The sequence below is a fragment of the Saccopteryx leptura genome, chromosome 3 (assembly GCF_036850995.1).
Source record: "Saccopteryx leptura isolate mSacLep1 chromosome 3, mSacLep1_pri_phased_curated, whole genome shotgun sequence".
NCBI classification, from domain to species: Eukaryota; Metazoa; Chordata; class Mammalia; order Chiroptera; family Emballonuridae; genus Saccopteryx; species Saccopteryx leptura.
The window spans coordinates 246,382,048-246,408,684 of NC_089505.1; the positions used below are offsets into that span (position 1 = coordinate 246,382,048).

The 26,637-nt window shown below is 46.5% G+C and overlaps 1 protein-coding gene across 1 annotated transcript in view; it reads right to left on the reverse strand.

Moving 5' to 3' along the window:
- The window catches only part of ATP6V1B1 (ATPase H+ transporting V1 subunit B1), a 36,034-nt gene extending 11,946 nt beyond the window's left edge, over nucleotides 1–24,088 (reverse strand). Inside the window, exons 1-2 of the mRNA XM_066378015.1 lie at nucleotides 23,879–24,088; nucleotides 16,028–16,083 (exon numbers count right to left, since the gene is read on the reverse strand). Coding sequence (XP_066234112.1) covers nucleotides 16,028–16,083; nucleotides 23,879–23,996 — 174 coding nt within the window. The 5' untranslated portion in view covers nucleotides 23,997–24,088. The remainder of the gene's footprint in view (nucleotides 1–16,027; nucleotides 16,084–23,878) is intronic.
- Between the last annotated feature and the right edge of the window lie 2,549 nt (nucleotides 24,089–26,637).

The window sequence follows — 26,637 nt, forward strand, 5'->3', positions numbered from 1 at the left end:
TCTTCCAATTTGGTCGTTTAATTCTCTGCTGGTCTTACTCTCTCTTGTCCTTGAACTACACTACCCATAAGTGTTACATCTCCCATTATCTTTTCTTTCTTCTTCCTTTCTCTCTATGAGGATTGCACTCCAAAACCCTTAACTCTCTCTCTCTCTCTCTCCTTTTTTTCTTTTTTCTTCTTTTAGTGGTTCCCTCTTTTTTTTTCTTCCTCTCTTTCTTTTCTCCCTCTATATTAGTTTCTTCCTTTCTCCTTTCCGTCTCCTCTCATTCAATCTTCAATAACAAACAAATTATCTTATCTGGGACTCAAACTTATGTTTGTGGCATTTTGGGGGGTTTTTACTTCGCTTTTTAAACTCACTAGCAGTGCTCCCAACCCTGGCTCTCCATTTTATCTAGTTCTTGTTCCACTAAATACAATAGTAATTTTTTAATTTTTTTACCCCCATTTTCCTGTTTCCCTCTTATTTCTCTCATCATATCTCTTAGTCAGCCAACACCTAAAAGCAAATAATTTTATTCTTGTCCCAAATTTTTTCCTTATTTGCATTTTGTGGGTCGATACCCCCCCTTCTTTTGCCCCTTTATTACTTCTCCCCAACTCAGGCCCTCCATTATAAGCATTGTTTGTTCTATTTAATACAATATAATTCACAGTTCACCACAAGATTTTCTCAAGAAAGAGGGGAGAGGAGAAGAGAGGAAAAAAAGGAGGGGGGGATAATTTTCTTTCTTTTTTTTAATTTTTAATTTTTAAAAAAATTCTTTTATATTTTTTATTTTTATTTTTTTAACTTTTTATTCTTTATTAAATCTCATTAATACTATCAACAAAACCAACCTCAGATGCCATTAAGGAAGAGAAAATTGAATATCATGGGTACAAAAGACAGAGAGGTAACACAGATAGATGAGGAAAAATCTATGGAGAAAAAATTTAATATATTGGAAACCTTGGAGCTAAATGACAGAGAATTTAAAATAAAAATCCTAAAAATACTCAGAGATATACAAGAAAACACAGAAAGGCTATTTAGGGAGCTCAGAAAACAACTCCATGAACACAAAGAATATATTACCAAGGAAATTGAAACTATAAAAACAAATCAAACAGAGATGAAAAACTCAATTTACGAGCTGAAAAACGAGGTAACAAGCTTAGCTAATAGAACAGGCCAAATAGAAGGTAGGATTAGTGAAATAGAAGACAAGCAACTTTGAGGCACAACAGAGAGAAGAAGAAAGAGACTGAAAAATTTTTAAAAATGAGATAGCCCTACAGGAATTATCTGACTTCATCAAAAAGAATAACATAAGAATAATAGGTATATCAGAGGGAGAAGAGAGAGAAAATGGAATGGAGAACATATTCAAAATAATAATAGATGAGAACTTCCCAAGCCTGTGGAAAGAATTAAAGCCTCAAATTCAAGAAGCAAACAGAACTCCGAGTTTTCTTAGCCCCAACAAACCTACTCCAAGGCACATCATAATGAAATTGGCACAAACCAACGACAAAGACAAAATTCTCAAGGCAGCCAGGGAAAAGAAGAATACAACATATAAAGGAAGGCCCATTAGATTATCATCAGATTTCTCAACAGAAACTCTACAAGCTAGAAGAGACTGGACCCCAATATTTAAAGTTCTGAAAGAGGAACTTTCAGCCATGAATACTATACCCATCAAAGCTATCCTTCAAATACGAAGGAGAAATAAAAACATTCACAGATACAGAAAAGATGAGGGAATTTATCATCAGAAAACACCCACTCCAGGAATTACAAAAGGGGGTTCTCCAATCAGATTCAAAGAACAAAAATAAAAAACAAAGCCACAAGTAAAAGCTCCAAGAAGATCATAATAAAACCAAATTTAAACTGTGACAACAACAAAAAAAAGGGGGGGAGAGGATGGTGATTAACAGTAGCAAAGGATGATGGAGTAGAAAAGTACTCACAAGATAGTGCACTACAATGACCAGGGTAGGAACCCTTTTCATTACTTAATGGTAACCACCATTGAAAAAACCACCACAGAAGCACATGATTTAAAATGATAGCAACAGAGGAAATATGTATGGAATACAACCAAATAAAAACAAAAGATAGAAAAATGAAAGAGAAGGATCAAACAAGACACAAAACTAACAGAAAGCAATCTATAAAATGGCATAGGGAACTCACAAGTGTCAATAATCACACTAAATGTAAACAGATTAAACTCACCAATAAAAAGACACAGAGTAGCAGAATGGGTTAAAAAAGAAAATCCAACTGTATGCTGTCTACAAGAAACTCATCTAAGCAACAAGGATAAAAACAAATTCAAAGTGAAAGGCTGGAAAACAATACTCCAAGCAAATAACATCCAAAAAAAAAAAAAAAGCAGGCGTAGCAATACTCATATCTGATAATACTGACTACAAGACAGGAAAAGTACTCAGAGACAAAAATGGCCATTTCATAGTGGTTAAGGGGACACTGAATCAAGAAGACATAACAATTCTTAATATATATGCACCAAACCAAGGAGCACCAAAATATATAAGACAGCTACTTATTGACCTTAAAACAAAAACTGACAAAAATACGATCATACTTGGAGACCTCAATACACCACTGACGGCTCTAGATCGGTCATCCAAACAGAGAATCAATAAAGATATATTGGCCTTAAACAAAACACTAGAGCACCTGGATATGATAGACATCTACAGGACATTTCATCCCAAAGTGACAGAGTATACATTTTTCTCCAGTGTACATGGATCATTCTCAAAAATTGACCATATGTTGGGCCACAAAAACAACATCGGCAAATTCAGAAAAACTGAAATTGTACCAAGCATATTTTCTGATCATAAAGCCTTGAAACTAGAATTCAACTGCAAAAAAGAGGAAAAAAATCCCACAAAAATGTGGAAACTAAATAACATACTTTTAAAAAATGAATGGGTCAAAGAAGAAATAAGCGCAGAGATCAAAAGATAGATACAGACAAATGAAAATGACAATACGACATATCAGAATCTATGGGATGCAGCAAATGCAGTGATAAGAGGGAAGTTCATATCACTTCAGGCCTATATGAACAAACAAGAGAGAGCCCAAGTGAACCACTTAACTTCATACCTTAAGGAACTGGAAAAAGAAGAACAAAGACAACCCAAAACCAGCCGAAGAAAGGAGATAATAAAAATCAGAGCAGAAATAAATGAGAGAACAGAAAAACTATAGAAAAAATTAATAGAACAAGGAGCTGGTTCATTGAAAAGATCAACAAAATTGACAAACCCCTGGCAAGACTCACCAAGGAAAAAAGAGAAAGAACTCATATAAACAAAATCCAAAATGAAAGAGGAGAAATCACCACAAACATCATAGATATACAAAGAATTATTGTAGAATACTATGAAAAACTTTATGCCACTAAATTCTACAACCTAGAAGAAATGGATAAATTCCTAGAACAATACAACCTTCCTAGACTGAGTCAAGAAGAAGCAGAAAGCCTAAACAGACCTATTAGTAGAGAAGAAATAGAAAAAACCATTAAAAACCTCCCCAAAAATAAAAGTCCAGGCCCAGACGGCTATACCAGCGAATTTTATCAAACATTCAAAGAAGTCTTGGTTCCTATTCTACTGAGAGTATTCCAAAAAATTAAAGAAGAAGCAATACTTCCAAACACATTTTATGAGGCCAACATAACCCTCATACCAAAACCTGGCAAGGACGGCACAAAAAGAGAAAACTACAGACCAATATCTATAATGAATACAGATGCTAAAATACTAAACAAAATACTAGCAAATCGAATACAACAACATATTCAAAAAATAATACATCATGATCAAGTGGGATTCATCCCAGAATCTCAAGGATGGTTCAACATACGTAAAACGGTTAACGTAATACACCATATCAACAAAACAAGGAACAAAAACCACATGATCTTATCAATAGATGCAGAAAAGGCATTCGGTAAAATACAACACAACTTTATGTTTAAGACACTCAACAAAACGGGTATAGAAGGAAAATATCTCAACATGATAAAGGCCATATATGATAAAGCATCAGCCAACATCATATTAAATGGCATAAAACTGAGGACTTTCCACCTTAAATCAGGAACAAGACAGGGTTGTCCACTCTCTCCACTCTTATTTAATGTGGTGCTCGAAGTTCTGGCCAGAGCAATCAGACAAGAGAAAGAAATAAAAGGCATCCATATCAGAAAATAAGAAGTAAGGGTACCACTTTTTGCAGATGATATGATCCTATACATTGAAAACCCCAAAGACTCCACAAAAAGATTACTAGAAAGAATAAACCAATACAGTAAGGTCGCAGGATACAAAATTAACATACAGAAGTCCATAGCCTTTCTATATGGCAACAATGAAACATTTGCGAACCAACTCAAAAAAATAATCCCCTTCACAATTGCAATAAAAAAAATAAAATACCTAGGAATAAACATAACAAAGAATGTAAAGGACTTATATAATGAAAATTACAAACCATTGTTAAGGGAAATCGAAAAAGATATAATAAGATGGAAGAATATTCCTTGTTCTTGGTTAGGAAGAATAAATATAATCAAGATGGCCATATTACCCAAAGCAATATACAAATTTAATGCAATTCCCATCAAAATTCCAATGACATTTTTTAAAGAAATGAAACAAAAAATCATCAGATTTATATGGAACTATAAAAAACCCCGAATAGCCAAAGCAATTCTAAAGAAAAGGAATGAAGCTGGGGGCATTAAAATACCTGACTTCAAACTATACTATAGGGCCACGATAATCAAAATAGCATGGTATTGGCAGAAAAATAGACACTCAGACCAATAGAACAGAATAGAAAGCCCAGAAATAAAACCACATATATATGGTCAAATAATCTTTGATAAAGGGGCCAACAACACACAATGGAGAAAAGAAAGCCTCTTCAACAAATGGTGCTGGGAAAACTGGAAGGCCACATGCAAAAGAATGAAACTGGACTACAGTTTGTCCCCTTGTACTAAAATTAATTCAAAATGGATCAAAGATCTAAATATAAGACCTGAAACAATAAAGTACATAGAAGAAGACATAGGTTCTAAACTCATGGACCTTGGTTTTAAAGAGCATTTTATGAATTTGACTCCAAAGGCAAGAGAAGTGAAGGCAAAAATTTATGAATGGGACTACATCAGACTAAGAAGTTTTTGCTCAGCAAGAGAAACTGATAACAAAATAAACAGACAGCCAACTAAATGGGAAATGATATTTTCAAACAACTGCTCAGATAAGGGCCTAATATCCAAAATATACAAAGAATTCATAAAACTCAACAACAAACAAACAAACAATCCAATAAAAAATGGGAAGAGGACATAAACAGACACTTCTCCCAGGAAGAAATACAAATGGCCAACAGATATATGAAAAGATGCTCATCTTCTTTAGTTATTAGAGAAATGCAAATCAAAACTGCAATGCGATACCACCTCACACCTGTTAGATTAACTATTATTAACAAGACTGGTAATAGCAAATGTTGGAGAGGCTGTGGAGAAAAAGGAACCCTCATCACTGTTGGTGGGAATGTAAAGTAGTACAACCATTATGGAAGAAAGTATGGTAAGCCCTGGCCAGTTGGCTCAGTGGTAGAGCGTCGGCCTGGCGTGCAGGAGTCCCGGGTTTGATTCCTTGCCAGGGCACACAGGAGAAGCGCCCATCTGCTTCTCCACCCCTCCCCCTCTCCTTCCTCTCTGTCTCTCTTCCCCTCCCGCAGCGAGGCTCCATTGGAGCAAAGATGGCCCGGGCGCTGGGGATGGCTCCTTGGCCTCTGCCCCAGGCTCTAGAGTGGCTCTGGTCGCGACAGAGCGCCGCCCCGGAGGGGCAGAGCATCGCCCCCTGGTGGGCAAAGCGTCGCCCTGGTGGGCGTGTCAGGTGGATCTCGGTCGGGCGCATGCGGGAGTCTGTCTGACTGTCTATCCCCGTTTCCAGCTTCAGAAAAATACAAAAAAAAAAAAAAAAAAAAGGAAGTATGGTGGTTCCTCAAAAAACTGAAAATCAACTACCTTATGAGCCAGCAATGCCTCTACTGGGTATATACCCCAAAAACTCAGAAACATTGATACGTAAAGACACATGCAGCCCCATGTTCATTGCAGCATTGTTCACAGTGGCCAGGACATGGAAACAACCAAAAAGCCCATCAATAGATGACTGGATAAAGAAGATGTGGCACATATACACTATGGAATACTACTCAGCCATAAGAAATGATGATATCGGATCATTTACAGCAAAATGGTGGGATCTTGATAACATTATAATGAGTGAAATAAGTAAATCAGAAAAAACCAGGAACTGCATTATTCCATACGTAGGTGGGATATAAAAGTGAGACTAAGAGACATTGATAAGAGTGTGGTGGTTACAGGGGGTGGGGGGAGAGGGAGAGGGGGAGGGGGAGGGGAAGGGGCACAAAGAAAACTAGATAGAAGGTGACAGAGGACAATCTGACTTTGGGTGATGGGTAAGCAACATGATTGATTGACAAGATAGCCTGGACATGTTTTCTTTGAACATATGTATCCTGATTTATTGATGTCACCCTAGTAAAATTAATAATAAAATAAAATAAAATGAAAAGTCAGAAGGTATTAAATAAATATCTTGAAGAAAACACTAGTCCCAGGTTGTTTTACCAGTGAGTTCTAACAATAAAAAAACCAATTGTTTGAAACTTTTTCAAGCTTTTCAAAAGACTGGAACAAAAGGCATGGTCCTGAATTCATTTTATGAGGCCAGCAGAACTTTTATGCTAAAATAACAATTGTAGGAAAATTATAGGCACTCTCACTCATGACCATAGATACAAAAATCCTAAACAAGAATTTAGCAAACCAAGTTCAACAATGTATAAACAAGACCAAGTTATAAACCAACCAACTGATAAAAGAAACAATTAAAACAAAAAAATAATGAAGACAACATACCCAAATAAAAATAATAAAACTAAGATGGGATTATTTTAAGAATTCAAGTTTTGTCTAATATTAGAAAGTTTAGTTATGCAATTTCCTTATTAGTGGATAAAAGGATTTAAAAACATGCAACCATCTAAAAAACTTTAGTAAAAGTTAAGAAAAACTCATGATTAAAAACAAAAGACAAGATTAGGGGTTGGACAAGATTGAAGAAGTAATGGGGATCAAATTTACGGAGATGAAAGAAAACTAGACCATATGGTTGGTGAGCACACAGTGCACTGTGCAGATGTATTATAGAGCTGTACACTCGAAATTTATATAATGTTATTAACCAGTGTCACCCCAATAAATTAAATTTTTTAAAAGACAAGAACAAAACTACTTTATGAAAACAGAGGAAAAAAGAAAAATTCCTCAACCCCCAAAAGTATCTCTAAAAAACTTATTGAAAATATTATACTCAATGGTATAATGTGTAATACATTCCCTTTAAAATTAGGAACAAGACAGGCAGCAACGTCTGCCTTCATCATTCTGTTCAGCAGCCACTGGAAGAAGGGAACAAAATAATACGATGAACAGAATATAAAGATTGAAAGGAAACACAACTATAAAACAAAAAACTCCCCAAATCTTAATCAATAAAGAGCACAGCCCTCAAAAAAACAACAACTATAGACCAATTTCTTATATAGATGCAGAAATTATAAATTATTACTCAGTAAGTCAATCAGTGTATTTAAATAAATAACAAGTAGGACCAAGTAGGGTTTAATTCCAAGAATGCAAGCCTAAGATAAATCAACATTAGGGACTTCATCAACAATTGACAAAGTAATTCATAATAATAGGGAGTCTGTCAACATAAATGAAAAGAAAAACTCCACGGGTTTATGTAAATAGAGACTTAAAAGCTGTTTGATAAAGTTTGGTAGCTGTTTCGCCTGACCAGGCGGTGGCGCAGTGGATAGAATGTCGGACTGGGATGTGGAGGACCCAGGTTAGAGACCCCGAGGTCGCCAGCTTGAGTGCAGGCTCATCTGGTTTGAGCAAAGCTCACCAGCTTGGACCCAAGGTCGCTGGCTTGAGCAAGGGGTTACTCGGTCTGCTGTAGCCCCACGGTCAAGGCACATATGAGAAAGCAATCAATGAACAACTAAGGTGTCGCAACGAAAAACTGATGATTGATGCTTCTCATCTCTCTCCGTTCCTGTCTGTCTGTCCCTATCTAACTCTCTCTGTCTCTGTAAAAAAAAAAAAAGGTTTGGTAGCTGTTTCTAGTACAATTTTATGTAAAACAGGAGTCAAAGGCAACTTCTTGAACACTAGACTATTCATCAAAACCAATACCAACAGCCTGGTAAATGGTGAGATGCTAAAACAATTTACATTTCCAATAAGATCAGTAACACAGAGACACCTGTATCATCATCGTTACTTAATTTTGTTTTGGAAAATTTAGTTTATGTAAGACAAAAAAAAAAGTGGTGAAGGAAGGAGACTATATTCAAAAATGTCAAAAAAGTCTCTCTGGAAATGTTCCAGATGATAGGAGCCTAAACAGACATAATGATTAAATGCAATGCCAGTTGAAAAAGACCTAATTCCCTTTACTTGCACATAATATGTTTAAAAAAACCCAAGAGACTCTAGTTGAAAACAAAAAGAACAAACCCCAAGACTAATAAGAGAATTTTTTCTTTCCTTTCTTTCTGAATAATCCAGTTGGCTGTACACAAAACAAATGTATAAAAATTAAACTCTTTTTCTTCCTATTCTAACAATAAACAGAAGAGGGATTGAAGAAAAACATCCCGTCTACAACAAGGCCAGAACCCATAGAATATTGGAAATAAATTGAAAAAGAAAGGTACGAGAAAATAATAAAACCTTACAGAAGGACATAAAAGAAGCCCTGAACAAATGAAGAACAACATTGTTTTTCAAGACAGAATGACTTGCTATCAAAATATAAATACTTTCAAGGGTATATAAATTAAATCATTCCCAATGGATTATTGTTTCTCTTGGAACTTAAAATGATCTTAAAATTTATATAAATGTCTGAGAGCATCCATAAGACAGTTATAGAAAAGATTGAGGATGGAAGAATTGCCTGTCCGATGTTAAGACACACTATAAAACTAGAGTGGTAAGTGCTGGTGTGGAGAGATGGGTCAGTGGGCCGGACTAGAGAGTCCAGAGACAGAAGCCAGATTTCAGGGGACTATTATAGCACAAATATGGCCTATTCGTTCATAGGGAAAAAAGACTTTATCGAACAAACGGTGCTAACATAAGTGGGTATCTATTTAGAAAATGCCACATCAGAAACACAAATACATTTCAGCATATTAAAATAATTAAATATAAAGCTAAAACAAGCAAAAATCCTAAAAGAGCTTTTCTTCTTTTCTTCCTTTCTGAATAATCCAGTCAAAAGCAGGATAAGAGAGATATCTATAAATAAGAAAAGAAATCCAAAAGCCATAAATGAAAAAATAGAAATATTTGATTATATGAACATTTGATGTATCTTTTTGGTAAGGATACCATACACACATGTGAACAATAAACAAAAAGCTTCCACAATTTGAGCTGTACAACTCACAGAGGATGGAGTGAAATCTAAACAGATAAAAAGATGCTCAACTCCCCTAGTCATCAGGGAAATGCACATAAAAGCAAGACAGTACTAATTTTAATTTTTTTCACAGGCAAAATGAAAGGAGAGAACATATTCAAGGCTGGCAAGGGTGTTGAGACATGAGTCCTCTCTTACAGGTTTGATAGGAATGTGAGTTAACCCAGCCTTGCTGGGATAAGCCCCAAACTGTCACTATCTATTTAATAAATATCATACACACTTTGAACCAGCAATTCATTTCAAGGTATCTATCCTACCGCAATAAAGGCATCAGTATAATAAGGATCTATATTGCTGTACTATTTGTAACAGCATAACCTGGAAAAATGCTGAATATCTATCTATAGTGAAACTATGAAATAAGTCACAGGCCACCCATACTATCGCCTATCATGCTACTATCAAAATGAATGAGTAAAATGTGTATGATAGGTTTTAAGAGACTAACGCTGATGTAAACCTCTGACATATATAGCCAGATCTTTACATTGGTTATTCCAATAGATTAGGGGCATAGTTAACTTGTGTGTGTGTGTGTGTGTGTGTGTGTGTGTGTGTGTGTGTGTGTCACAGAGACAGAGAGACAGGGACAGACAGGATGGGAGAGAGATGAGAAGCATTAACTCTTCTTCGGGGCACCCTAGTTGTTCATTGATTGCTTTCTCATATGTGCCTTGACTGGAGTGGGGGGCTACAGCAGAGTGAGTGACCCCTTGCTCAATCCAGAGACCTTGGGCTCAAGCCAGCGACCCTAGGCTTTAAGCCAGGGACCATGGGTCATGTCTATGATCCCATGCTCTAGCCAGCCAACCAACTCGGCGCTCAAGTCAGGTGAGCCTGCACCTCAAGCCGGCGACCTTGGGGTTTCCAACCTGGGTCCTCTGTGTCAGAATCCGACGCTCTATCCGCTGCGCCACCGCTTGGTCTGTGTCTTTTCTTTGTTTCACTATTTCCAAGGAGCATTAAAAAAAAATTCAAACTGTAATAAAAATTTGGAACATGTTCAAGTGGTTATTCGCCCTCATTATTCATTCTCTCTCCTGCTCTCCACAAACTTGTGACCTTGAATGACCAGGGAGACGGGCCAGGCGTGACCAGCGTGGGTTCCATTCCCCCAGGGCATGCTGGGGTCCAACCTGAGACAGGACGGTATGCAGCTCTGCTAGCCACTGAGGGAAGCTCTGGCTTGGGCCCCGCCTTGTGCTGTGAAGAGAACGTCTGGAAGGCGACCTGATTCTCCTCCAAACCACCCGTCAGACTCTTTGAAGTGCGGCCTTTCGGGGAGGGTGCTCGGTCCCAGAGGCATGCTCCTAAATCGGTGGAGAGGCTTCTCAACCACAAGCGGGAGCCCGAGAGCAAGGACTGCGTAGCCTGGGAAACAAGTTAAATTAAGAATCCCGGCTTTATTCCCTCTGCCGCTCTGCCCAGGCCTCCCTATCTGAATCCACTACTGGCCTCATTATCTGCTGGGCTGATGGTGGGCTGCTAACCTCAGGAGGAAAGTTGCTGGACACAGAACACAGGCCAGAGTGGACCCAAAAGAAATAAGCAAAGGATCCAATAGAAACCAAGTAGCAGGATGCTAAAAAGTCATTCTTTCTTATGTGGGTTTACGTGGGTGACGGTAGGTGGGAGGAAAGGAGAGTAGAGAGAAATGAAATCAGAAAGTGAACTTTAAATAGCAGAGAGATTACAGTGAGACAGAAGGAAGAACTGTCAGAACCATCACACCCAGGCATGGATGGTGTAGTCTGGAATCCTTTTGGGACTAGAATGCCAGATTCTATGTGTTCCTGTGTTGGGTATTCATTTGTAGAGAGGGGTGGTCATAGCCACTTAGAGCCTTGAGTTCCAGGAGAATTCCAGTGTGAAATTAGCTCTTACCCAAAGGAGTCCCATTTCCCAGCCACATACTAAGCAAACCTGATTCTCTCAACTTTCATTGATGGTTACTAAGAGCATTGCAGGGGGTGAGGATGGTACAGTGCAACCCATTTCCTCTGCTGGAGAGTCAACCGGGTTCTAAACCAGCCCTTACTCAAGCACAGGAGAGCTGCTGTGCACCCTCGGAGGACTGGAAGTTCTTAGACAGACTGGCAGGAATCACACCTCGGAAAACCAGATGGAACTGTGGAAACTACCTCCAAAAAATGCACAGGCACATGAATGCATACCTTCTAACGTTTGCATACAATTTCAAGGCCCTTATTCCCTGGGTTAAGAACCTCTGATCTATACAAAATTCTTCCTCAATGTTTTTGCATTTGAGGATGGAAGCAGAAATTGCCTGTGATTCAATGAGGACAGGAGGTGGCGCTGTAGAGGAGGAATTGTGACATTTTGCCCAAGCAACTCAGCAACAGGCAAAGGGATGTAAGACAGTGAAGAGGGAGGCACAAAGGTGCCTTCTGAACTAATGAGACTAAAACTACCCATCCCTCCCCCCCCCCCCTGCAAGTCCAGGGTTTTCTGGTTGTCTCCATCTCCCAGTTTTCCTGTTCTGCAAGAGCTCCAGATGCATGCAATCATCATAGAACCATAGGTCTGGGGATCTATTTTGTTTTCTAATCAAACTGGTGTCTGCATAAGTACTAACTCTCCACATGGCACTGGGTCATACAAACTGACAAATGTAGTAGAGAGTGTGGTGGGGGTGGGCGAGGGGGAAGGAGATGGCACCAACTCTGTAATCAGGCATATTAACACTTCCACATTATGGGCAGAACTATTGCTAGCTGTTCTCAAGGAGGAATAAGAATTATACATTTATCTGATATGATCCTCACAACAGTGCTATGATCGATAGATGAGGAAACTGGGATTTACAATCCTAGATATTGATAGATGGTTCTCACTCTTCAGGGAGCATCAGATCACCTAGAGGGCTTTTCAAAACAGACTTCTGTGCCTGACCAGGCAATGACGCAGTGGATACAGTGTCAGACTGGGATGCAGAGGACCCAGGTTCGAAACCCGGAGGTCGCCAGCTTGAGCGTGGTGTAGCTGGCTTGAACGTGGGATCATAGACATGACTCCATGGTCACTGGCTTGAGCCCAAAGGCTGCTGGCTTGAGCAAGGGGTCACTCACTCTGCTGTAGCCCCCCCCCCCCCATCAAGGCACATATGAGAAAGCAGTCAATGAATAACTAAGGTGCTGAAACGAAGATGCTTCTCATCTCTCTCCCTTCCTGTCTGTCTGTCCCTATCTGTTTCTCTCTCTGTCTCTGTTACAAAACAACAACAACAACAACAACAAAACAGACTTCTGTGCCTCACACCCAGAGTTTCTGATTTTGTCCATGGAATCTGTATTTCTAAGAAGTTCCCAGGGGTGCTGATGCTGTTGATCTAGAATTGACAGGTAGCAGCAGAGAGGGTGAGATGGGGCTGGGATTAAAAGTCATGAAGCCTGAGTCAGATGGTCTGACCCCTGTGCACCCACATATAACTACTCCACCCCACTTCCTCCCAGGCACCCCCAACATTAGTAAGTCAAACAGTAAGTCCATTGAATGTGGAGTCTGTTTTCTAGAAGTGAGAGGGTCTGACATCTTTAATATAGCTGACTCGGGTTTTTCTTTTTTTTTTTTTTTTACAGAGACACAGAGAGAGTCAGAGTGAGGGATAGACAGGGACAGACAGACAGGAACGGAGAGATGAGAAGCATCAATCATTAGTTTTTCATTGTGCATTGCGACACCTTAGTTGTTCATTGATTGCTTTCTCATATGTGCCTTGACCGTGGGCCTTCAGCAGATCGAATAACCCCTTGCTTGAGCCAGCGACCTTGGATCCGAGCTGCTCAAGCCAGATGAGCCCGCACTCAAACTGGCAATCTCGGGGTCTCGAACCTGGGTCTTCCGCATCCCAGTCTGACGCTCTATCCACTGTGCCACCGCCTGGTCAGGCTGACTCAGGTTTTGACAGGTCCTCTTATTTACTCATTCATCTCATTAGTTACTCACATTTCCTTTGAACAAGCTGAGCACCTACAGTGGGTTGGGTGTCTAGTGAAGGTGCAGTGAGGGGCTCTGGGAGCTCAGGATTACTAAAATACCATTCATGCCCAAAGGAGGGCACAGTGGGTGGGTGGCTGCAGGGGCAAGGAGGAGCCACGCGCTCAGGTGGGGGCCACATGTCTCAGTGGATGGGTATCGACAATAAGGCCGTACACAAGGCCGAGAGGAGCACCAGGCTCACTGCCCAGGCGGCGGGGAGAGACTTCTAGGAGCAGTATGTCCTCAGCTGGCCCTGGGGGAGAGTCAGATGGAGGGCATGGATAAAAGGTAGTCAGGAGGCAGAGGGGAAAGTATGTGCAAAGGCCCTGAGACATTAACTGGAAGCTACAGAGACAGTGTGGGTTTCTAAGTGGAACAGGGAGAGTGATGAGACACCAGAGTGGAAAGGGATGCAGGAACCCTTATGGAACATAGGGCCTGTAGCCAGTGGTGGGATTCAAATAATTTAACCACTGGTTCTCTGCCCTAATGACCGTTTAAGTATAAAAAAAGATATACCGAAATGTAGTTTATTATTTCACGCATTTAGTACTTAAATAAGAACAATAAAAGAGGTACACAAAACTAGATTATAAGAGTTTTAAAATATTAATAAAATATTAAATAATACCTGACAAAAACAATAAAACTGTTATTTAAGATATTTCCCGCCTGACCAGGCAGTGGCGCAGTGGATAGAGCATTGGACTGGGATGCGGAAGTACCCAGGTTCGAGACCCCGAGGTCGCGCGCGGGCTCATCTGGCTTGAGCAAAGAGCTCGCCAGCTTGGACCCAAGGTCGCTAGCTCCAGCAGGGGGTTACTCGGTCTGCTGAAGGCCTGCAGTCAAGGCACATGTGAGAAAGCAATCAATGAACAACTAAGAAGTCGCAATGCACAACGAGAAACTGATGATTGATGCTTCTCATCTCTCTCTGTTCCTGTCTGTCTGTCCCTGTCTATCTCTGCCTCTGTAAAAAAAAAAAAAAAAAAGATATTTCCCTATTGCTTCTTGATTGGTGTCCTCACTTGCAATTTTTTTCACCAATGGACAGAATGAACATTACTGTGGGCACTTAGAATACACTATTGCCCAGAATCAGGGGTCTCAAACTCGCGGCCTGCAGGCTGCATGCGGCCCACCGAACAATTTTGTGCGGCCCGCAGACTAATCCACGAACTACAGTTTCTGGTTGTTTTGTGACACTGAAAAGTGTTGCGTAACAGTTGCCTTTTGTAGACCTAGTGCGGCCCGCCGAACGGCTGTGATCTTGCTCTGCGGCCCACATGCTGAGTTGAGTTTGAGACCCCTGGCCCAGATGAACGTTAAAAAAGAGTAAAGAATGTAAGTTTGTGATTTTTACATTGGGAGGCTGCGCAGGTGCCCACCTTAGAGAGAAACCTGATGACAAGTGCCATTTTAATGATTAGTTCACCAAACTCAACAAAAAATTAGGTATTGGTTCTGCTAAACTGGTGTGAACCAGCTGAATCCACCACTGCCTGTAGGATGAAGGCACCAGGTGAGTCTGAAGCAGGTAGTGAAGGGGTCAGGGCTGCATGGCTGCAGGGCGGAGGGCGGGAGGGTGCCAGGCTGGGCGTCCAGATGCCATGACCATAATTAGGTTGGAGATTGCTGACTGAGCATGTGCCCTGACAGACTGGGAAGAAAGGAAGAGAGGAGTGAAGGGTGGCATTCCGTTTATCAGTTTTCTCAGCTGGGGGTGGGGCGGAAGCTGGAGGTGCAACTGGTCCATACCACTGCAGAGGTCTTTATGCCTCAAGAATCCAAACCACAGGACTCAAAGTACCTCCGGTGTCTTCCATGGCCCTCCAGTTCCCCAGGGACGCACAGTGGCCCACATCCCGTTACCTTCTGGGAGGCCCGCTTCACTTCCCACCCGAGCAGCTGGTTCCCAGGCTGAGATATTCCAAAGACCTTTGAAGGCCTCAAGCTCCGGAGAAAAGGTAGCTGGTGTGCTCTGCCACCTCCCGCTCTTCCCTTTGGAAGAAGAGCCATGAGAGTGGCAGGTGGAGAGTCCAGCCTTATGAGGAAGTTAGACATGGCCAGTCTACTAACGAAGAAAGAGGTGCAATAGCCCGGACCCCCAGCTCACTGGCGAGAGAAGCAGGTCCCCATGGCCCAGAGTGGGGCCCCCACTGCAAAGGCAGAAAGGGAACCCTCGGGGCCAGGAACTGGGAGATGGCTGTGGAAGAAGATGTGGGGGTGGCTTACAGGGGACAAGAAAGAGCAGGACCGGCCCATGGGGGCCATCTTGGGGCAGGGCAATTTAGATAAAATTCTGCAAATCCTGCACAGGGGCTAGGGAGTCCTGCCTGGGATTTGGCCTTGTGCTTGGGAAGAGGTGGAAGTCTTACCTTGACCTGGTCCAGCACCACCAGGGGCCCATTGACACTGCACACAGTCCTATAGGCTGGGGGAAGGGAAGGGGGTTGAGGGTCTCCTCCCCCCCCACACACACATCCTGGCCTTTCCTTCCTCCCTCTAAGCACCAGCCCCATCCCTTCCCCAGGCTGGGCCATCAGGGTCATTAGCTGTGACAGAGCCAGCCACCATTGCTGTAAGGGTCATGCCCCTGCCTGCAGGGCCCCCGCTGCCTCGGACACCTGCAGGAGGCTGGAGGAGGGCAGGGGCAAGGGCAGAGGCCCCGCAGAACCCTCCCCTCCCCAGCCACACGGAGGCCTTTCTCATCCCTGAGCCCGCTTCCCCTCTGGCCTCAGCCCCCACCTCATCCACTCCCTCCTCCGACCCACAGTGTTTTCCAAAAGCTTCTGCAGCCCCACTCCACCCTGTAGCAGAGAACCTCCCTCACATGTACCATGCTTCTCTCCGTCACCTGCGCTGCCTGAACACTGTTGGAGGGGTACAGGCTTCAGAGAGAAAAGCCAGCCAGCACCCCCGCTCTGCTGCAACGCCCTGCCAGGGAGGCTCCAGACTCCCCAGGCCCACTGGGTGCCCGTGGGGGAGGGGAGAAAGGGACAGAGGCTGCAGACACTCGCCATGCAGAGAGGAGTCCATGGATTAGGTTATACAACAGGAAACGCTCCCTGACGCCAGTGTTGGGGCCCGATGGACCTGGCAGTCAGGAAGCCTACTTTGGTTCCTCAGGGGCTGGCTGAGGGGCCCTGGGACCGGAGCCCTGCACTGGGGTTCTTGTGAAGTGCCAGTGAGACAACTGAGATGAAGAAAGTTGGCAGGGCAGGATAGGCAGGGTGTCTGTAAGGTCACTGGGTCACTCAGGCTGAGAGAACGTCCCAAGGGAGAGTGGTCCAACTGTCCTTTTAACAGGCAAGGAACATAGGGCCCGGAAGGATGAGAAGCCTGGCCCGGGTCACACAATATGCTTGTGGCAGAGGAGGGGCTGGGACCCTCTCTTTGTCCTCATCAGACCACATTGGCTGCCAGCCACTCGCCCTCTGCTTGTATACCAGCCTGGCACCAAGCCTCCCATGCCTAGGGGAGCTAAACACCCCTCACTCATGCCCCCCAGTGTCAGACCCCTTATTTGTGTTGGATATGAGCTCTGTTCACTGAGACTTGGGCTAGGAGGACAGACTGGGCAGGGGGATTTTTGCACAGATAATTGCAAGGCTTTTCTGAGCTTAAAGACTACTCAGAATACTTAGGAATAGGAGGAGGGTCCCAGAAGATAAGTTCTTTTTGGGCTTAGGTCCAAGACGAGGGACGCTCTCACATTTCTGCCCTCAAACTACCAATTCACTGCGCCACCCTCTCCTTTACCCCATGGAGATGCCCACCTTCTGACTTAGGTCAGACCCCAGAGATGACTGGCCCCTTCCTCTCTTTGTATCGTCCCCATCCAGCAATCTCCTAGCTCCGGCAGCTTTCATCTTAAAAACCCTCCTTCCACCCCAGTTCTCCTCCAGCTGCTGCCTTCACAGCCCACTTCTCAAAAGCAGGACCTCCCTGCTCTCTTTCCTTCCACCTTCCACCCACTGCTCACCCTGTCCAACCCAGCTGCTCTCTAGGCTTGTGGATTTCTAAATCCAAAGGGACCAGATCCTGGACGCCCTGTCCCCTTGCAACTCCTGGGAGGCCCTGCTCCTCCACGCCCCATCCGCCACCTCTCTGGGGACCTTTGGCTATTGGAGGGCCTCAGGCTCTGGGCTTCCCACTCTCCTGCCCCTGGATGGTCTACTTTCTCTTTTTTTATTTTATGGCCCTTGCTCCTTTGCAATGGAAACCATTTTTTAGCACCTGAGGTGGAGGCCATGGAGCCATCTTCAGCAACTAGGGCCAACTTGCTCTAATTGAGCCATGGTTGAAGGAGGAGAGAAGAGAGAGAGAGAGAGAGAGAAGCAAGAAGGGGAGGGGTGGAGAAGCAGATGAGTGCTTCTCCTGTGTGCCCTGGCTGGGAATTGAACCTGGGACTTCCACACGCGGGGCCGATGCTCTACCACTGAGCCAACAGGCCAGGGCCTGGATGATCTGCTTTCTTTCCTTCTCTCTGCCCTTCCTGTCTTCAAGCATATCTATCAGATGCTCTGTATGTCCTAGACTACACAGTGGATAAAGCGTCGACCTGGAAATGCTGAGGTCACCGGTTCAAAACCCTGGGCTTGCCTGGTCAAGGCACATATGGGAGTTGATGCTTCCAGCTCCTCCCCCCTTCTCTCTCTCTGTCTCTCCTCTCTCCCTCTCTATCTCTGTCTCTCCCTCTCCTCTCTAAAATGAATAAAAAAATTTAAATACAGATGTCAAGTAAAACAGAAAGCCTATGATTAGAAAGGGGACAAAGATAAAAGAATTGAGTTAGAAACAGCAGTAGGTGCTACGAAAGGAAGCAGCAGCACTGACGAGTGGGACTGGGGGGAGGACGAGGTGCTTGTGAGGAAGCTCCTGGCAGGAAGGGCATCTGAGCTGAGGCTTCTAGGACAGGTGGAGTCATCAGCCAGCCCCCAGAGAGCTGGGGGAAGGGCACACCTGGCTGAGGGGAGGAGGCCCAGAGGTGAGAAAAACCTGGGTGCCTTTGGGGAACAGAAAAGCAGTGTGGCTGGCTTGCACAGGCTCACTTTTGGGGTGCGAGAGGACATATTAGCCCCGTGACACGTGACAGCAGGGATGTGTGATGTGGTCACTGCCGAGTCCCCACGTCCTAGAAGAGTGTGAGCATATGGTGCAGACACTCAGTAAATATTCACTGGGTGAACTGTGGAAGGTGTTGCCTGGTCCCACCAGACCCATGTGTGCCCCCACCCACCACTTTCCCAGCCCCAACCAGAGGGGGGTCCCGTCACACAGTCTGAGGCCTTGCTCCCCTAGTCCTGTCACTCCTGTGCAGAGGGAGGGTGGGCGGGATGAGCGAGAGGATGCTCAGAGCTGAGGGGGCAGAGGAAGAGGCCAACGAGGCAGGCAGGCAGAAGCATCACCCTCCTACCAAGCAACCACACAGTCCCCCGCTGGGACCCTGGCGTTTTGATAAACTCCTTTGGATGCTAGAGCTGTGTGGCGCCGAGTGGAGCAGGTGGGCCCAGCAGAGGGAGGATGGGGAAGCAGGGAGGAGGAAACGGATTGTGACGACGCCAAAAAAAGCACCAGGATGGGGAGAGTGCCACAGTTTAAAAAGCCCCAGAAACCCTGGCCAGGTAGTTCAGTTGGTTGTGTCATCCCAGTAATGACAAGATTGTAGGTTCGAACCCCCATCAGGACACATACAAGAATCAACCAATGAACGCATAAATAAGTGAAAAAACAAATCGATGATTCTCTCTCTCTCCCTCTTCCTCTCAAAATAAATAAATACATAAATACGTAAATAAATACCCAAAGAGCTGGCATCTTGCTGGCCCTGTAGAGAAAATACCAGACCAGCCAAAGTGGCTGAGATGGCAGAAGGGAGACATAGGGCAGGTGGGCCTCACAGGGGGATGTGAGTGAGGTGGGGGTGCTGGAGGAGGAAAAGGCCCAGGTCCCGAGAACCCCAGGGAACCACTTCCAGCTTTTCCAGGAACACAGGCCCAGGCCTCGGAGCCCGCGCCCAGTGTCAGCCCGCTCCCCACTTCCCAGCTCTGGCATGTGACATCCTCACTAACATCCAGCAACTCTACCTCAGGGGGGGAGGGTGTCCAGGAGGGGGAAGTGGTGATGATAATGGGCACAAAGAGAGGGTCAGCGGATGGATCTGCCATCCCCACCCTGCCCCAGCTCCCAGGGAGAGGGACTGGCTTGAGGAGAGCCTAGGGGCTGGAGCCAGTGCCCGTCTGCTGCAGCGCCCGGCCCTGGGGCTGCCAGTCTCTCAGGTCTGTGCCCCTCACAGCGCAGGCCCCATGGGTGACCAGTGTGAGGTCTCTTAAGTCCCTCATCTCTCTCAATGCCCCAGCCTGCTCTGTAAGCTGCCTTCCCAGGCTCCCATCAGGCACCCGGCCTGGCTCCAGGCGGGCCTTAAACATAGCTGCTGGATGAATACGGGGCTCCAGCCTGGTCCTTCTCTGCAGATAATCAGTTATGTAGCTACTCCTGTTCAACATCTGGCTATTCACATCCTTTAGGCTCTGTCCAACCACTGGGTCCTCTCCCTTTTGAAGTTCCACAATGCTACAGGTTGGCACCCTGGGGCATCCTGTTCTTCACCTTGTCTTGTCCTTGACAAGACAGACTGTCTGCCCAGGGACTAGGGTGTCCCTCATTAGACTAGTCTATATCTTTTCTTAGAGGCTGTCTGGTTTGGACATAGCCAAGGTGGCGACTGAGCACCACGACTGGAAGCCAGGCCTTTGTATGTACTCACCCTCAACTCTGCCCATTGTGTCCATTGCATGGAATGGCAAACTGAGACCCAGAAAATCGGCTGATCTCTCCTGGGGCACACCACAAACCAGGACAGTATCCTGTGGCACTCAAAGAAATGGCTACTACCCCAGCCCTGAGACATACCCTTGACTCTGGAGAGGTGAAGACTGGAGGTAGTACTAAGGCAGGGTGTTGAACCAGAAGGCCTTTGAGGGGCACTTCCTCAATAGGCCTTTCTGAGACTTTGCAGACTCTCCCTCCAGCTGCTCTACCCACCCCCTCTCCATTGTTTTCGCTGACACTTTGGGTTACACGTTGGGCTGCAGGCTGGTGGAGCCCCTGACCCTGTCTCCCCACGCCTTCCCTGTCAAAGGCGCAGCATGGGGCCCTGGCAGCCCACTAATTAGGGTGGCCCAGCCACACACCTGCAGCGTCCTGGGCGAGGGCTGAGGCAGGCGCCCATGCGGAGAGAGGCCGGTGGGGGCAGGCCCGGGGCAGCCGTCCCTCACCTCCTCCCTGATCATGCTGGAGGGATTAGGGAGGGCGGGCAGGGCTGGAAGCCCAAGGCCCCGCCCTTGGAGCTCTCTCTGTAACCTCTCTGGCCTTTCAGTTGAGGACACTGAGGCAGCCAGCAGTGTGGCACTCAGGTCCCTGGACAATCTGACTTGGCTCCATCCTTCCCTCCAGCACGCTACCAGCATGTCCATCATAACTTTTGCTCATGCTGTGCCCTGTGCCCCTTACCCTGTTGGTCAAGCAACCTGTGCCCCACAAGACCAGATAAAGCTCCATGCCACCTCCTCTCCTTGGGGAACAACTCTTAGATCTGAGGGTGGCAAAGAGGTCCCTTCCTTCCTGGAGTGGATATTGCTGAGGTTCACTCCCTGTCCCCATTCTACTCCACCCCTCCTTTCTGGTGCACCCCCTCTCCAACCACTGCAGTGTCTCAGGCCACCTCCACCTCCAGGAAGTCTCCAGGACTCACTCCACCCCTTAGCCAGTGAGCCCTGGGCCTGGGAGCCAGCCACCTCCTCTGGGCTTTCTCTCTCTGTATAGAAAGCTTCCCCCTGCCCTCGCAGGAAGTCCTTAGAAGCCCCCCCCCCCCCAGAAGGCCAGACATGGGGAGGAGGGCAGAGAGGGACACAGGATCCTGCCTCCAGCCTACTGAGGGCAGCGCTCTGGGTTTTGTGCCTGTTCACGCCCTGCGGGGTTGGGCCACCACATGGGCACCTGAGGAGGATGGGAGGAGCGCAGAGTGCACCAGCCCTGGGGGTGGGAGGCTGTCCAGGCTGGGCTGGGGCTGCTCCCCCCCCCCCCAGGGGGGTTCTGTGAGGACACTGGTGTGCAGCAAAAGCAAAGGTGGTGGCCTTTGTCATTGCAATGACATCTTAGCCTTAGCAGCAGCCTGAAGGGGCTCCCCCAGCTCTAAACCCTGCCTCTGGGTCAGCTGCTGTGTGTGGACCCATTTGTCTGGGTGGGGGTCACATGGAGCCACACACTTGCCAACCCTGGGGGGTAGATTGTTGCCACCCCAGTTCCAGCCTGGGCCAAACTTGACCCAAGGGCTTATTGACTATAAATAAAGGACTGGCTGGGAGGGAACTGGGGGAGGGGTGCGGCTTTCAGGGTTCCTGGGAGTGCACTTTCCAGGGAGAAGGAAAGCAAATCACATAGATCCAGGCTCCAGGCCTCACACCTGCTCAGGACCCTGGCAGCTCTCCTGTTTCCACAGGGAGGAGGGATAACGATGATCGATGATCGATGATCGGGAGGACGCTGTAGGGTGGGCCATCACATGGTACTGGCCAAGAGTCAGCCAGCTCCTCTCAGGTTTCCAGGCCTGGGCTCTGGACCCAACACAACCCAGTCACTGCATATTTCTGGGCCTCCGTGAGCCCTCCTTGCCCCAGGAAAAAGACTGGGCCACCATCCTCTTTGCATCTCCACAGGGCAGGGCCTGCAGAACTGCCTTGATCAACCTGACACATGCCTCTCTCCTCGGTTTCTCCTTAGCTGAAATATACCCCACCCCTCAGTGCCTGCTTGAGCCTAAGGCAGTGAGTGCCTCATGACCTGTGGTGGCGCAGTGGATAAAGCCTCGACCTGGAAATGCTGAAGTCTCCAGTTCGAAACCCTGGGCTTGCCTGGTCAAGGCACATATGAGAGTTGATGCTTCCTGCTCCCCCCCCCCCCACTTTGTAAAATGAATAAATTTTTTTAAAAAAGGAAAAGAAAAAAAAGGAAGTGCCTCACACCCTTGGGCTCCTCTGGGGCTCCACTCCCAAGCAGGCTGAGCTCTCCAGCCCTCTCAACTGGCCCTTCCCCCCACGCCTCCCCACAGAGTGTGTAACTGGAGAGGGAGGGAGGCGGCTATGTAGGCCAGCTTCACTCCCTACACACCCTGCTAGCAGCTTCTGGGTCTGCTTAGCGAGTGCTGGCCAGGCCGGTTTATTCCAGTGGGCTGGGCCAGAAAGAGTGACCTTGAACCAGGAGACATTGCAGGGGCAGAGGGCTCCTTCTGGTCTTCAGGGCCTTACCCTGTCCTCTGCCCCAGACGTCTGGACTTGGCCCACTCCTGTGGGACAGGCTCTCAAGACACTCTAGGAGCCTCCCTCTGAAGCCAATGAAGGTACCCTCCAGCACACACCTGTGTCCCTGGATGCCAGGCACGCCCCCCCCCCCCAAGTACACACGCAGACAGGTGACATCACCTCACCTGACCACACGCTCACTGTGTTCTCCTGGTGGTATGCACACTTGAGTATATCATGCACATACACATAACCTCGCCCTAAGTGTGCAAGCATGCATGCACAGTTTTCCCCTTTGTCCAAAATGACATATATGCCCGCATTTCCCCACTCAGGCTGTCATATACATATCCTCCCCCAAGAGAGGGTGGGCACAGTACACACAGGCACATGCCTTCCTCTGGTTCTACACACAGACATCCTCCTTCAGAGCACACACATAGCACACACCCATTGATAGGACACACACGGTGTCATGTGTTTCCCCCTCCTGAAACTGCACACAAACTCTGCTTTGCTACACATCATTCAAGAACATTTGATCATCCCTTTCCTCATGCAGTGTTCTGGGGTCCCCATGTACATACCCCCCCACACACACATCTTCACACACACACGCATGCATGCACTCAGGCACAGTTGGGAGCTCTCTCTGACTTGGGGTCTCCCTGAAGGTCTAGAGTGACAACAGGGAGGTTTCTGCAACTGTTCCCCTGTCCTCTCCGCTGGGGAAGCTGGGCTGGTGTCCCCATCTCTCCACCTGCAGAGGTGGCCCCTTGTCCAGACAGCCTCTGGCATCGCTCCACTGGACCAAAAGACCCCCAGGTCTCCCCAGCTCTCCGGTCCTCGACTTTCCTGGACACTCAAAAGCAGTGCCTGAGGATCAAGCAGCCCACCCTAACCTCACCCACTGGGGGTCATACTCACTGACACGGGGGTGGGTGATATAGTTTCTGGTGACCGCCTGCATGTGCTCACGAGCTGCGCCCAGGTGGTAACCACTGCTGGGGAGCCCCCCAGGCCTACTGTCTACCTCGGTGGCCATGGTGAGGTGTCGGGCTGGGAGCAGAATGCCTGAGTCTGCTGAGGGAAGTCCAACTCTCCTGGCCCAGCTGGAGCTGTACAGAACTGACTGCCTGTCCCCGGGCCGCCCCTCCCCTCTCCCCTCCTCTCCTCCCCCAGTCAACTGTAAACAGGGAAACTTGGTTTCCTGGAGCATTCCGGTTCTGGGAGGTGCCTTAGGCCACCTGAAGCAGGAAGATGGGGAGGAGGGGCGGGGGTTCTGGCTGGCTTCTCTCACCTCCGTCTGTGACTGTCCCTCTGGCCCCAACCAACAGTGAACTCCTCTCCTCCCCCTGGAGCTTCAGGCACTCTCACCGCCCCATGCCCCTCACCACATCCCTTCCTGAAGCCCCTTCAGAGCTTCTCTTCACTGTCCACACCCACAACCTGCCCTCACCCTGTGCTGGTTGCCCTGACAATACCAGGGTCCTTCTTCCCCTGCACAATTTCACCCTCATCTCCTTTTGAATATCTATGGAGGCTCATTCTTGGGTCAGCTTCGCTGCCACCACCTACGAAAAGCCTTCCCTGGATCCCTCCAGCTCCCTGGACTCATCACACGACTGGTCTCTTTCCTATGTTATGCCAAATTCTCATACCCTAAAGCTGCCTTTGGGATATTAATTTGATTTTTGAAGGGGACCCAAATTCTCATACCCTAAAGCTGCCTTTGGGATATTAATTTGATTTTAAGTCGGCTATTAAGAAACAAAAGACTTAGAAAGAACCTTTGAGCCTCTCCCTTTTCTTACCTAAGAGATCAGATGGAAAGACCTGCTTCGGGAAGGGAACCTTAGCATAACCACCTTGGCCTTGGACAGGAAAACTCCACGCAGCAGCCTGTGGATCAGGCACCCCCTTGCCTGTCCCGCTGTTTTCTGGGATGTCTAGCAAAAATTCACCTTCCGTGTGTGTTTCGCTCTTGCCCAATTACCTGCCAATTGCCCATTTGTACTTTTAAAATCTAAGACCTCGTTCTGCCCTTTCCTCTTTTGTCCAAAATGTCATATAGACACCCAATTTTGCCTCACTGTTGTTACAATATTTATGCTTATATGAATTCCCAGTGTGCACATATTAAAGTTCAATTTTCTCCTATTACACTGTTAATTTGATTATTAGACCAGATGGGAGAAAAATTATTACTTTTTTAGCCTTCACAGGCTTTTGGAGAGTTCTCTTTCGCTGCCATCCCTGGTCTGTGAGCCCCAGAGTTGAGCCTGTGTTTCCTCCATCAGACTTGGATTCCTTAGGACTTTGTCTCTTGATACTGACAGCTCCCTGAGAACCAGGACAGGTCTCTCTCCATCTCCATCAGGGAGCCCTGTCTTATCTTCTCATATTTCACCTCCAGGGTCCCATGCAGCTGGCCTCTCCTGATATTTTTAGCCCAGGGTAGAAAGTACAAACGGAGGGACATTTTTTGTGCTGAGTGGCTAAAGGATTGTGCTTGCCCCGGACCTGCGGAGCGTGGCACAGGTCTTCTGGGGAAGGCAGGGTGGGCAGTGGGGGGTGGCTGGACCAGCCCAGCCCGAGCTCTGTCCCAGTTACCCATGCGGCCCATTCCAGACTCCAGACTTCCCTCCCAGCACCCCATTCTGAGCGACTCAGGTCAGCCACTTTGAAACCAATATGTGTTTCCCAGGACAGACTGGAGAAGACTGTTTCTCCCCACAGAGTCCAAATCTTACCTCACATTCTCCAGCCCAAGGACCCATTTCAGGTCTCTGGGCCCTCTCTCATAATTCCCATTCTTTCAAAGAACTCTTTTGGGCTGAGGCAGGGGTGGGTGTGATATGAAGGGCTAGCACGGGGAACTCTTTGTGGTGATGGACAGTTCTGATTCTTGATTGCAGTGGTCCATGAATCTCACACAAGTGATGGAATGACACGGACTTACACACACATGGTACCCAATGTCAATTTCCTGGTTTGGATGTTATACCAGAGTTATGGAAGATGCGACTATTGGGGGAAACAGTGAAGAGTACAAGGTACTTTCTGGACTATCTTGCAACTTCCTATAAATCTATAATTATTGCAAAACAAATAGTTAAATAAAAGTTTCTTATTTGAGAAAAAAAAACTTTTTTAAGTGCTTCATATTGCTGTTTCTGTGATGGGTGGGCCTTCTAGAGAAGGTGGGGTCTTAATAAGTTTACCTTCGATGCCCTCTCTCAGGCTCTCTGGATCCACCCTCTGAAAGAACTTAACATCTCCCCACCTCAAATATTACTCTTTTTAAAAGAGGAGAGTTGGCTCAGCAGTAGATCATTGGCCCAGCATGTGGATGTCCCAGGTTCAATTCCCAGTCAGGGTACACAGGAGAAGCGATCTGCCTCTCCATCCCTGCCCCTTCCTCTTCTCTCTCTCTCTTCCCCTCCAGCCATGGCTCATGTGGTTGGAGCAAGTCACCCAGGCTGCTGAGGATGGATGGCTCCATAGCCTCACCTCAGGCTGCTGAAATAGCTTGGTTGCTGAGCAACAGAGCAGTGGCCCCAGATGGGCAGAGCATTGCCCCATGGGACTAGCTGGGTGAATCCAGGTTGGGGCACATGTGAGAGTCTATTTCTCTGCCTCCTTGCCTCCCCACAATAAAAAAATAAATAAAAAAAATATCAGGA